Consider the following 12,598-nt stretch of genomic DNA (forward strand, 5'->3'; position numbering starts at 1 on the left):
GATGATCCTCCAGGCACAGTTGATGTTTGTCTCGGTGTATGTCCTGGGGAACAGACCGTAGAGCACGCAGTCCCGCGCCACAGCGCTGCTCGGGATGGACCTCGACAAACACCACTGCATTCCTCTCCAGACTTCCTCTGCATAGGCACATTCCAGAAGGAGGTGTGTGACAGTCTCGTCCCCCCCGCAGCCGCTTCAAGGGCAGCGTGCGGTGCGGCTGAGAGTCCAGATGTGCATAAAGGATCTCACAGGCAGAGCCCTACTCACCACCAGCCAAGCCATGTCTTGGTGCTTGTTGGAAAGTTCTGGCAATGAGGCATTCTGCCAAATGGCTTTGGCAGTCTGCTCAGGGAACCGCTCAACAGGATCCACCTTCTCCTTTTCCCGAAGGGTCTCAAGGACATTACGTGCTGACCACTTCCTGATGGACTTGTGGTCAAAGGTGTTTTTCTTTATAAACTTCGCCATGAAGGACAGGTGATACGGAACGGTCCAACTACTTGCAACACCGGGGACAGGTAGAACCTCAGTACGCAGTGACACTTGGTGTTAACGTACCGAGGATCCACGCACAGCTTGATGCAGCTACACAAGGGTGGCCATCAGGGTGAGGGTGGCATTGGGTGTGTTTTTTTCCCCATTGCCCAGATATTTATACATCGAGTCCCTTTGGACCCGGTCCATCTTTGATCTCCATATAAAATGGAAGATGGCTCGGGTGACTGCAGCGGCACAGGTTCTGGGAATAGGCCAGACCTGTGCCACGTATAACAGCAATGACAGTGTCTCACACCTGCTGACCAGGTATTTTCCCACGATGGAGAGTGACCGTAGCTTCCATCTGCCCGGTTTCGGCCTCACTTTGCTGATACGCTCCTCCCAAGACTTGGCGCATGTCTCAGCTCCCCCATACCAAATACCCAGCACCTTCAGGTGGTCAGTCCTGACGGTGAAGGGGATGAAGGATTGGTCGGCCCAGTTTCCGAAAAGCATGGCCTTGCTCTTGCCTCGGTTGACCTTGGCCCCCCGAGGCCCGTTCGAACTGGTCACATATGCACAAGAGTCTGTGCACAGACAGTGGATCTGAGCAGAAAAGGGTGACGTCATCCATGTACAGGGAGGCCTTCACTTGTAGGCCCCCGCTGCCAGGAATAGTCACCCCTCTCAGGCTCGCATCCTTCCTAATGGACTCAGCAAATGGCTCTATGCAGCACACAAACAAGGCAGGAGAGAGAGGGCAGCCCTGCCTGACTCCAGATCTGACTGGGAAGCTATCTGATTCCCACCCATTGATTGAGACTGCACTGACAATGTTGGTGTAGAGCAGTCTGATCCAATTGCAGATTTCCTCCCCAAAGCCCATTTTGGAGAGGACATCTCTCATATATGTATGTGATATCCTGTCAAAGGCTTTCTCCTGGTCCAGGCTGATGAGGCAGGTGTACAACCTCTCTGTCCTGCACATAGGCGATCGTATCCCTGAGGAGTGCGAGACTCTCAGCGATCTTCCTGCCTGGTACAGCACAGGTTTGGTCAGGGTGGATCACTGATCCCAGAGCAGACCTGACCTGGTTGGCGATAACCTTTGACAAAATTTTGTAATCCGCATGCAATAGTGAGATTGGTCTCCAATTTCTGATTTCCTCCCTCTCCCCTTTCCGCTTGTAGATGAGGGTGATGATGCCTTTCCTCATGGATTCACTCATGGTACCTGCCAGAAGCATACTGACATACACCTCCAGCAGGTCCTGGCCAATCAAATCTCACAGAGCAGAATACAGATTGACTGGTAAGCCGTTGCTTCCGGGAGTTTTATTCTTTTCGAAGGACTCGAGGGCCTTGGTCAGCTCATCCAGAGATAGCAGCTGGTCCAACCTCTCGCGTGTTCTGTCGTCTAAGACCATCGTGATAGAGAACACGAATGACTGGGAGGCTGCGCTGCCGGTTGGCTTTGAGCCATACAGACTGGCATAGAAGGGTTTACTGATCCTCATGACGTCAGCCTGAGATGATGTTATCGAGCCATCTTCTTCCTTCAGGCTGCTGAGCACGGAGCTCTCTTTGTGCACCTTCTGGAAGAAGAAACGTGAGCATGTCTCGTCCTACTCCACGGAGCGGACCGTAGACCGGAAGATTATCTTGGAGGCCTCTGAAGAAAAGAGCGAGGCTTGCTGGCCCTTCACCTGCTGGAGGTCCTCTGTGACATCGACCCCCATCGTCTGCAGCAGGAGCAGGTTCTGCATACTTTCCTGGAGCTGGGACAGTTTTCCCCACCTCTCCCTCGCCTCCTGAACACCTTTGAGGATGAAGAACCTCTTGATGTTCACTTTTACTGTTTCGCACCAGTCTGCTGGGGATTCAAACAGGGGCTTCATGTTTCTCCGACCTGTGTAATCCCTCTTGAGTTCCTCAATACTTCTTGGGGTCAACAGCTTTGTGTTCAGCTTCCATGTTCTCTTACCAGTCCGCTGCTCGTCCTGTAAGCGACAGTCGGCCAGGAGGAGGCAGTGGTCAGAGAAGAACACCGGCTTGACGTCGGTGGATCTGACCGAAAGTGTTCGGGACACAAACAGGTAACCTATCCTTGAGCGGATAGACCCGTATGCTCATGACCAGGTGTATCTACTCTGTGCTCCGTCTGCAGGGGTGCTGAAGATGTCGTGCAGCTTGGCATCTTTGACCATTTCCATCAGGGCTCTGGACATGGCGTCCAGTTTACTGTCCCCCACGCCGGATCATCCATCTGCATCAATGATACAGTTGAAGTCTCCGGCCAGAATGACCTGCCTGGCTGTAGCTAGTAACAGTGGGAGCTGCTGCAGGACGGCCAACCATTCACTCTTACCCACTGGGGCGTACACATTAATCAGTCTCAGGGGAGCATTCCTGTACATGATGTCGGTGATGAGGAGGTGCCCGCCCACCACCTCCTTAACCTCGGAGATGGTGAAGTTACCGCCTCGCAACAGGATACCTAGGCCGGAGGCGTGGCTATCATTGCCCCCTATCAGAATGACGGCCCGTCAGGAGGTGATGCATCTGGTGTGGAGTGGGACATCCAAGTTTCCAATTACCTTGGGGTTCCTGGCACAGTGGTGTCATTGTTGGGTGGAGATGGCAGCTCATGGTATTGGAAACTGTTTGCACCAGATCAGAGCCCTGTCTTGAAAGTACTAGGTTTTCTTAAAGAAAGGGGCTAAAAGGCAAACCATTCTTTTCTGTTGTGGTAAGAAAAGGAGAGCAGACGGGTGGGATGTCGTTATACAGTGCAACTGCTACTAGTGTCCTGTCTGCTGCTGGCAACCAATACTTGCAGGGTGATCCACGATATTAGCAAAGGGCAATTTCCTTTTGGAAGTCCCCACTGTGCTTTTTGTAAAAGGACAATTCTTTGCAATACAAAGATTATTGAGCATGCTCTGTCAAGTACTTGTGCCTTACAACTGGTGTGTACTACTTTTGCGACTCTGCACAGTGAATGGGCAATGTGGGCACAGGAAAGTTGCTCCGGTTATTCATATATTTTGGTTGTGACAATTCCATATAGATCAAGATGCACTTAAGATCAACACATGGCAGTTTTGTTAGGCTATGATTAAAGTGGAAGTGCAGGATTGCTAAATTTCAAAGCCTCTATTTCTAGCCCTTGTCTTTGCCAAGACTGACAATACCAGAAACTGCTTCTGGAGGCTTAGTCCAAACATTGGTGATAACTTAGTTAGTAGACATCTTGCCTCTGACTCATGTGACTATGGGTCTGTTTCCTGTGGGTTCTGAAGTAGAAAAATCAAAGCTGACAATTAGCATATTCCTGGGAAGATGCTGCACTGTTTTATAATGCAGTCTTTCAGATGAGACATTACATCAAGGGCCATCAACCTCATTGGATAGGTGTAAAAGATCTGATAGCACAATTCCAAAGAAGGGTGGGAAGTTTTCTGATGTATCCTCAGCAATAACTTGCTTCAATCATAAAAACAGATTATTTGGACATGATCAAATTTCTTTTCTGGGACTTTGATGTTGTGTTTCCAACATTACAATCAGTGACTATACTTCATTGGCTGTAAAATGTATTTCTACATGTGGTGGAGGTGAATGGCCCTATATAAATACAAGGCTTTCTTTCAGCTTAGATTAGATTACTTACAGTGTGGAAACAGGCCCTTTGGCCCAACAAGTCCACACCGACCCGCCAAAGTGCAACCCACCCATACCCCTAACCTAACACTACGGGCAATTTAGCATGGCCAATTCACCTGACCCGCACATCTTTGGATTGTGGGAGGAAACCGGAGCACCCAGAGGAAACCCACGCAGACACGGGGAGAACGTGCAAACTCCACACAGTCAGTCGCCTGAGGCGGGAATTGAACCTAGGTCTCCGGCGCTGTGAGGCAGCAGTGCTAACCACTGTGCCACCGTGCCACCCACAGACTTAAATAAGCTCACTGTTACAAAGCCCTATCATTTTAACCAGGCCCACATGCAATTTTGTAAGGTACTTGTGCGTGAGTGCAAAAGGAGTTTACCTTATGCACCTTTGCTGAATTGATCTTTTAAAAGCACTGAGAGCTGAAAGGCCAACAATTCCATAAACCACTGAAGAACAATGAAATAAAACAAAGTAATTTGAGCTAGGCAGTAAAACATCAGTGAAATTTAAAGAACTCTGCTTTTGGATTACCTCAGATTTAGTTACATTCCTTTCAGAGGTTATAATTTTAATGGGGCATTTGGAGCTATGCATCTGGAGAGGCCAAGTAAGGGTTATCCCACAGGTGAGAGACATTTTGTAAAAATTCTATAAATTATAAAGATTACGGAAAGCGCAGACTTTCGTGAGATTTGTGATTAAAATAAATACATTGCAACAAATATGAAACTGAATCAGCAGCAATTCTTTTAAATCTGCGTATTTCTTCATTAGTTCATCAGCACATGAAAGAGCTGTGTGGAGATAACACTGCCTCAAAAAGTCTTGTTAAAATGGACAGTTTCCATTTTCAGGCATCGATTAATAGATCAATAGTTCAATTGTTTCTGCATTTAATTCACCTTTTCTCCTTTGATCCCCATTCTGCCTTCCGGTCCTTGTTGACCTCTTAGACCCTAGAAATGCAAACATTTCGCATGAACTACTTAAGATATCATAGAGCAATGGTCATGTAGCTTTCTGTTTTATTTTTCAAATAGTAATATTTACCATTCTGCCTGGTTGGCCAACTCCACCTTGTGGTCCTTGCTCTCCAATAGGACCCTAATATTTAAGTGTCCAACGTAAATTCACAATAAAATGAGGAAGAGAATTGCAAAAAAAAATGCAAAATTATTTAACTCATGAAGAGACATCCATTTTATTCACCCCATTCAGTCATATATAGGCCAAGAGCCTAAACAATATTACCAACCTCTGTCCCTGGTTTCCCAACTGGGCCTGTTTCCCCAACCGGTCCGTCTGATCCCTGAAAAGACACATTTTGTCACACTGATTTTGGATCCTGACTTATTGGAACTAAGTTAATATTATCATTTCAGGGGAAATGAAATAAATATGTTATGAAGAAAGGAAACAAAAGGTAATGCTGATGAAAGTCACCATAAACTGAGAGGACCATTGACTGCTACCTCAGTTCAAGGGTTAGCTTTACCAGGTCCAGTAGCCTCCTCCCCTGTATTCCCCAACCAACCAGAAGCCAAGTCTGTCACTTGCCCCCAAACAGTGAGCATGTCACTGACATCACACACAAGATATGAAGTTAAAACTTCGCAAAGCTCCAAAGGAAGCTCCAAATTCCAACTTCCCAAGCATTTCTGGAGGTCCTCTGTACTGACAAATCAAACAGTTAAAATTCTCCTCTCATCTCCCAGTAGCTGTGCTGTTGTAACTGATGCTGAAAGAAAAAACAACTATGCAAGAGATTAGATCAAATTTTCCAAACCATTGGCCTCAAAAGAACGAAACAGCTAGCTTTAGATAACTGTGCCAAATGGTCTTCTTCCGCAAATCTTTCATATTGTGACTCAAAGGTCAATATTTAAAAATAATACATCACCTCCCAATTGAATGGCTTTCCACGAAGACAAAAGCAGTGTTCATAATATGAAACAGAGAAACAAATAAGCTTACAAACAATCAAACACAGAGAAAGAAACTGAAGAGTGAAGATGCAAGAATATTGGAAAGATATATTATAGGACAAGCAGAAATAAAGCACTGACATTTTAACTATATAATTTTTGTTTTTACTTACAGGAGTAGAATTGAATTGAAAAAAGTGGCCTGATAGTTGAATATTTTGCATCAAACATGTGCAGTAAAGACTCAAAGAATCAACAGTACAGGGACATTGAAATAGCGCAAAGATGTTGGATTATCTGACAGTCTAAGAATTGAGTGACACTTGAATCCCCAGAATAAAATTAAACAGCATAAGAATGGAATTGTGCTCCAGAAATATACTTGCTTAACCAATGTCACATGTTCTAAGACCATATTAAGTAAAAAGGCCATCACTCTCATATTTTCAATAAATGATCATTCTGACATGTCACAGAACATATAACTTACCATAGCACCTGGTTTTCCTTCAAGGCCTACTTCACCCTTCATTCCCTGAAATCCAATTTCACCTTTGGGTCCTGGTAAACCTTTGGTTCCCACAGGACCTAGTGGACCCTGTAACAGATAATTGCAGTCAACAGGTTTGCAAGAATTTGAAGGAATACAATCATTCTCTACTGATATATTAGCACATTCATGATGCATTTCCAATAGCATTTTATCATGGCAGTTTCAATATAAGTGCATAAGATTTAGACATATACATTTTAATTCCAGGCCAACACTCATATTTAGCTGGAGTTTCAACTTCCCATCAGGTGGAGAACAGGCACGAGCTTGATTTGAAAATAAGGCTCTTGAATGGCGTGTCAGTTGTCTATCCCACTGCTACTTTCAATGTAAGGGTGAGGCAGAAAGCCAACAACTCGCTAGACTCCTAGAGAAGCTTATTAATAGGTGGGGGGAGGAGCAGGTAGCAATTTTCAATTCTCAGATTGGGAACAGCAAACTGTTTGGTGCACGCTATTGAACCACTGTCTGCCTCAATATACTGAGTCATTAAGTGGTATCTTTCTGAGTGGACCCAGTGCTTTTCCCCCTTTGGCAACTCAAGAATCATTAAGTTGTCACAGGAGGACATTCAGTCCATTGTGTCTGCACTGGCTCTTCGAATGAACAATTTGGAAAGTGCCTTTCTCTTGATTTTACTCTATAACCTTTTCAGATAACAGTCTACTTCCCTTTGAATGCTCAATTGAACCTACTGCCACCATCCTCTCATGTTGAGATGCCTTTACACTTGCTTAAAGATAATAAAATAATCAGAGTTGGCACAGTGGCTAGCACTGCTGCTTTGCTGCGCCAGAGACCCAGATTCGATTTTAGCCTCTGACGACTGTCTGTGTGGAGTTTGCATGTTCTGTCTGTCTGTGTGGGTTTCTGCTGGATGCTTCAGTTCTCTGCCACAAGATGTGCAAGTTAGGTGGATTAGCAATGGTAAATACAGGGTCACGGGGATAGGGGTGGGGTTTGTACGTGGGAGCAATGCTGTTCGGAGGGTCGGTGCACACTTGATGGGCCAAATAGCAGCATAGGGTTTCTATGATTCTAATCACTTACAACGGGCCCAGCGTTTCCACGATCACCAACTTCTCCTTTCTCACCAGGTAACCCCTAATGTTTTGATTTAAAAAGAAAGACTTTAGAATCATGACACAGTTTGAAATATCCATCTGTTTTGCTTTCTTTGAAAAATGAATTCACCTCATAAATTATGAAGTAAATGTTAAGCAAGTCATATCACTGAAGTGTGACCATATATGCAGGAAAAGGAAATCTTTGATGACTATTCTGTCATACTTTCTCCTCAGAACAGCTGGAGTAGAGGCTGTCTCCAAGTTGAAGACAAATGGCAGTTCATATTCAGCCAACGTGACAGGTTATTGCACAGGTCAGTTATTACTTCTCTCGAACTCTCACAGCCTCATAATCCATAAATCAACATCAAGACAAAATGACTCATTCCCAAACATTACATTGACAGATGATCTTTTTCTGCTGCTCTCTCCCCAACCCCAAGCTAAGTTTGTACCAGACTGAAACGGTGCACCTTGTTGCTGTAACTCAGCCTTGGCATTTTATTGATTTTCTGATGAGCCTTTTAAATGGTCTAAGGGGAAACCCTGTCAATGAAAAGCTGACAAACAATGAGAGGAAGCAACCAACTTCACAATCTGCAGTTGCTTATTGAAGTTTGAAGATTAGCTCCTTCTGGCTGCTGGTGGAATTCTTGATTTCCTTTAAAAAAATTCTGCATGGTTTAAGAATGGGAGTCACAACAGGCAAACCTGCCTTCATACTCCGCCCTGCACCTCCAAAAGATTTTCTTAAAATTCGCAAGTCAGTTGAAGAGTCAATCAAAGTGTAGGAAAACAATCAGAGGTGAAGAGCCATGAAAATTAAAAACATTGCTTTTCGAAGATGTAAAGCCTGTGGTATAAGAAGGTTTAGACTGCAGGTCCAAATGAGTGAAGAGAAGGAATAAATTAAATTCAAGAAATGAAATTCACCTTAATTTCAGCAAAGTGGAAGAACAAAAATGGAAATCAGGCAGTTGGATTGCTGGATTGTTTCTTTTGTAAAGAGGAGCCTGTAATGACGATTGCCTCAACTTTGACTGACCTTTTTAAACCAGTACAGAGTTCTGCAAAGTTACAGGAATCTTTCAAAATGATAAATATTTTGATTGTAGCACCTCAAGCATGTGAGGACTGCAGATGCTGGAGATCAGTCAAGATTAGAGTGGTGCTGGAAAAGCACAGCAAATCAGACAGCATCTGAGGAGCAGGAAAATTGACGTTTCAGGCAAAAGCCCTTCATCAGTAATGAGCTGGGAGCCTTCAGGATGGAGAAATAAATGGGAGGGGAGTGGGGCTGGGGAGAAGGTAGCTAAGAGTACAATAGGTGAATGGAGGTGGGGATGAAGGTGATAGGTCGGAGAGGAGGGTGGAGTGGATAGGTGGGAAGGAAGATTGACAGGTAGGACAGGTCATGAGGGCGGTGCTGAGCTGGCCGGTTGGAACTGGAGTAAGATGGAGAAAGGAGAAATGACTGGACATCACCAGTTTCCTCATTTCCCCTTTCTCCACTTTACCCCAGTTCCAACCGGCCAGCTCAGCACCATCCTCATGACCTGTCCTACCTGTCAATCTTCCTTCCCACCTATCCACTCCACCCTCCTCTCCGACCTATCACCTTCATCCCCACCTCCATTCACCTATTGTACTCTTAGTTACCGTCTCCCCAGCCCCACTCCCCTCCCATTTATCTCTCCACCCCGGAGGCTCCCAGCCTCATTCCTGACGAAGGGCTTTTGCCTGAAACGTCAATTTTCCTGCTCCTCAGATGCTGCCTGACCTGCTGTGCTTTTCCAGCACTACACAAACCTCAAAACAGCTGTCCAGCATCATCATATTCCTCTCTGCTTTACTGAATTATGACTTTATCATAGCATCTGCTAACCTAGGACATTTCAGTGCAACACTGAAAGCCTGTGGACTTTCCACAAAGGTGCAATTTTCACAAAGCAGTTCAAGAGAAATCTGCAATTATTTCACATGAGAAAAAGAAAGTGGAAACACTCCCTCGAAAAATGAATGAATGAGTTACTGAACATTCGTGTAAGCTAGGGCTTTAGATTAAAACAATTATTTTAGTTACAAAAAGTGTCTGTTCTTTCCAACCTGAAGTCCAATGTCACCCTGGGGTCCAGGCATTCCCACAGGCCCATGTTCACCCTGGCAAAACAGAAAAAAATGAATGAGTGGAAATAAAGTTCACAGAATTGGATATTATTTTTGCCAACTGATGCCACCTCTGGTGAAGGTAGGCTGCTGTGTGAAGTCAGTGCTTTATCAAAATTGTTAATGGCTATCAAATGGTATCATTGAATCCAGTGTGCCATAGCGCCAGTTGGATATGGATGTGGCTCCATGACAGCCATTTTCAGTGACAAGTCTGTCACTTATACCTGCCGCACCTACTGAAACTGGCAACACACTCAAAAAACAGAAATTGCTTCCTCATTAACCATATAATCAATATTCTGTTTGTGTGTTTGCAGCTTCTTGTTGTATTTGATGTTGGTTCATTACTCTCTGACACAATAAGTTGGGACACACTGATTCCGCTCCAACTCTTTCCATATCTCCTAATCAGCAAGCAGTTCAGATTCCTCAACTATTGTCTTGCCCACATTCCACCTGTGGATTTTGTTGATCAGTTGATATGCTCCAAGTCCTGGTGTTCCTTATCATCAGTCCTTTGAAACTTTCAGGCCGTTCTCCATATTTAATTAAATTTCACCAGTGAAGACATGACCTGTATGAAATACCTTCTTCTTTGATTGTGAATTTTAGATATTATTGATGTACAAAGGCCTGTAACATGGTCTGAGAATGTTTTTTTCTCTCCCCATGCAAATGCTCTCTCAGTCCACATGTCACTAATTCTTCTTCTTTGCTCATCTCCTCCAACATTGCATCACATCAGTCCATACCTTGAGATCATCCCAGTTTGCTGTCTCCCATTCACTCTATTATTCCACACTTCTCCATCTACGTTTCCCCTCCATCAATCGTGATGAAGGGTCACTCAGCCTGAAATGTTGACTCTGCTTTCTCATCACAAATGCTGCCAGATCTGCTGAGCTTCTCCAGTAATTTTTTTATTTGGTATTTTACCCCTTGCCTTATTCTCAACCCCTCCTTGACAGTTCCTCGGTGACTTGCTGAACTTTTTCTGCCTTTATTTGTTCTTGTTCTGTAGTATTTGTAACTGCAGCATTCTTCAACCTTCCCTGATGAGAGCTACCTTTAAACAACAACTGGTTCACAAGTTATTTTCAAAGCTAAGATAGAACAAATGACAGACAGCAGAATGTAAGGGTCATTCTAACTAAAGTAATGTAAGCTGTTGATGATCAGAATATTTGTCCAGGTATTTGAAACATTGAGTACCATATTGAAAACAAATGGTTTTAAATGGCTGTAATTTGCTGAGGAATACTTGATAGGTACCTTCTTTCCTTTGGGCCCAACTTTTCCCTCTGGTCCAATTGGTCCCACATCACCCTGAAAAGAAAGGAAAGTGAAAGCCTATTTGAGAAACATCACTTCGATTCTTATACCTACAGAAATAAATGAATGACACCATTTAATTTAACTTGCGTGACTGATACAAATGAAGTTCTGTTCTTTACTCACAGCTTGTCCACCATGTCCAATCAGGCCTGTAATGCCAATTAAACCAACTGGACCCTGTTAAACAGCAATACACTGAGAACATTATTACCTTGAAGTGTGCCTGGGGCATCAAATGATAAGTCAGATTTCAACAAGTGCAAGAAATAATGGGGTGCTTTGCTGTTAGATTTGTTCAATAGCATTTGATTAAAAAAACTCACTGCACAATAGTTCAGGAAGGAAGAATAAGAAAAGTCAAGAGAAAACGTGTCTTCTGAACTAGCTAAAGAGAGGAAAAAAGGGTAATTGAATGTTAATTTTTATGCTTAGATGTAACGCAGTTGGATCATGCACATGAAAAAATGACCTATTTAATTGTTTAGTGACAGCTCTAAGCAGATCAAGGCCCAGGATTTTTTTTAGATTGTAACAGTAAAAGATTTCTCACCATTAAACTGGGCTTTCCCTTCTCTCCCTTCTGGCCTCGGCTGCCTGGTTCTCCTGTTATTCCAATGGGCCCAAATGGACCAGGGGGTCCCTGTGGGCCCTCAACACCCTGGAAATATAAGACACACAACTGGATGTTAATAATATACAGCGCAGTGGCCTTCCTTAGGTGATATTTAGACAACAGCATTTTAATTTTGGATAAAATTTGTTTTTGTTTCTAAATTATGTTACTTTTCCAAACATACAACATCCAAAGTAGGAATGTTTGAATACATGATACGAATTCTCATATTGTTTAGGTGCGCCACTGTAAAATGTATTTTGTGCAATTATCAAATTAGTACAAGTAATGAGGAGATTATTAATTTTGTGATTGATGGCCTTTTTCAGGCTTCTCTCTGACACCTGAACGTGTGGTGGACTGAGCGTCAGTTTGGCTATGCTTCAGAATCACACCCATTAGAAAACCCATCTGTGTTCATTACATTCAGGTTCTGGGCAGCTAACACAGCTCCGATTGCCTTCATATTGTTAACAAAGCAAAATACTGTGGATGATGAAAACCTGAAATAAAAACAGAGGATGCTAGAGAATCTCAGCCAGTCTGACAGAATCTGTGGTGAGTTATCGCTTCAAGTCCAATATGCTTTGGACGCCCAGCTTTGAAACGGCGGGTGAGCCCCAGGTGGACGGAGGAAGTGCCTCAGGGATACCCTCAAAGCCTCACTGGCAGAATCCGCCACTCCCACAGACACCTCGCAATCACTGGCCCAAGACTATCCAAAGTGATGGAGGAGTATCTGGGATGGCGTTGAGCACCTTGAGTCTTGCTGTCGAGAAA

The 12,598-nt window shown here is 44.0% G+C and overlaps 1 protein-coding gene across 1 annotated transcript in view; it reads right to left on the bottom strand.

Annotated features, from left to right (window-relative positions):
- The window catches only part of LOC132825649 (collagen alpha-1(XI) chain-like), an 80,765-nt gene that overhangs the window by 36,933 nt on the left and 31,234 nt on the right, over positions 1-12,598 (bottom strand). Inside the window, exons 13-21 of the mRNA XM_060841018.1 lie at positions 11,756-11,863; positions 11,329-11,382; positions 11,143-11,196; positions 9,808-9,861; positions 7,685-7,738; positions 6,572-6,679; positions 5,412-5,465; positions 5,207-5,260; positions 5,059-5,112 (exon numbers count right to left, since the gene is read on the bottom strand). Coding sequence (XP_060697001.1) covers positions 5,059-5,112; positions 5,207-5,260; positions 5,412-5,465; positions 6,572-6,679; positions 7,685-7,738; positions 9,808-9,861; positions 11,143-11,196; positions 11,329-11,382; positions 11,756-11,863 — 594 coding nt within the window. The remainder of the gene's footprint in view (positions 1-5,058; positions 5,113-5,206; positions 5,261-5,411; positions 5,466-6,571; positions 6,680-7,684; positions 7,739-9,807; positions 9,862-11,142; positions 11,197-11,328; positions 11,383-11,755; positions 11,864-12,598) is intronic.

Source organism: Hemiscyllium ocellatum, chromosome 21 (assembly GCF_020745735.1).
Source record: "Hemiscyllium ocellatum isolate sHemOce1 chromosome 21, sHemOce1.pat.X.cur, whole genome shotgun sequence".
NCBI lineage: Eukaryota > Metazoa > Chordata > Chondrichthyes > Orectolobiformes > Hemiscylliidae > Hemiscyllium > Hemiscyllium ocellatum.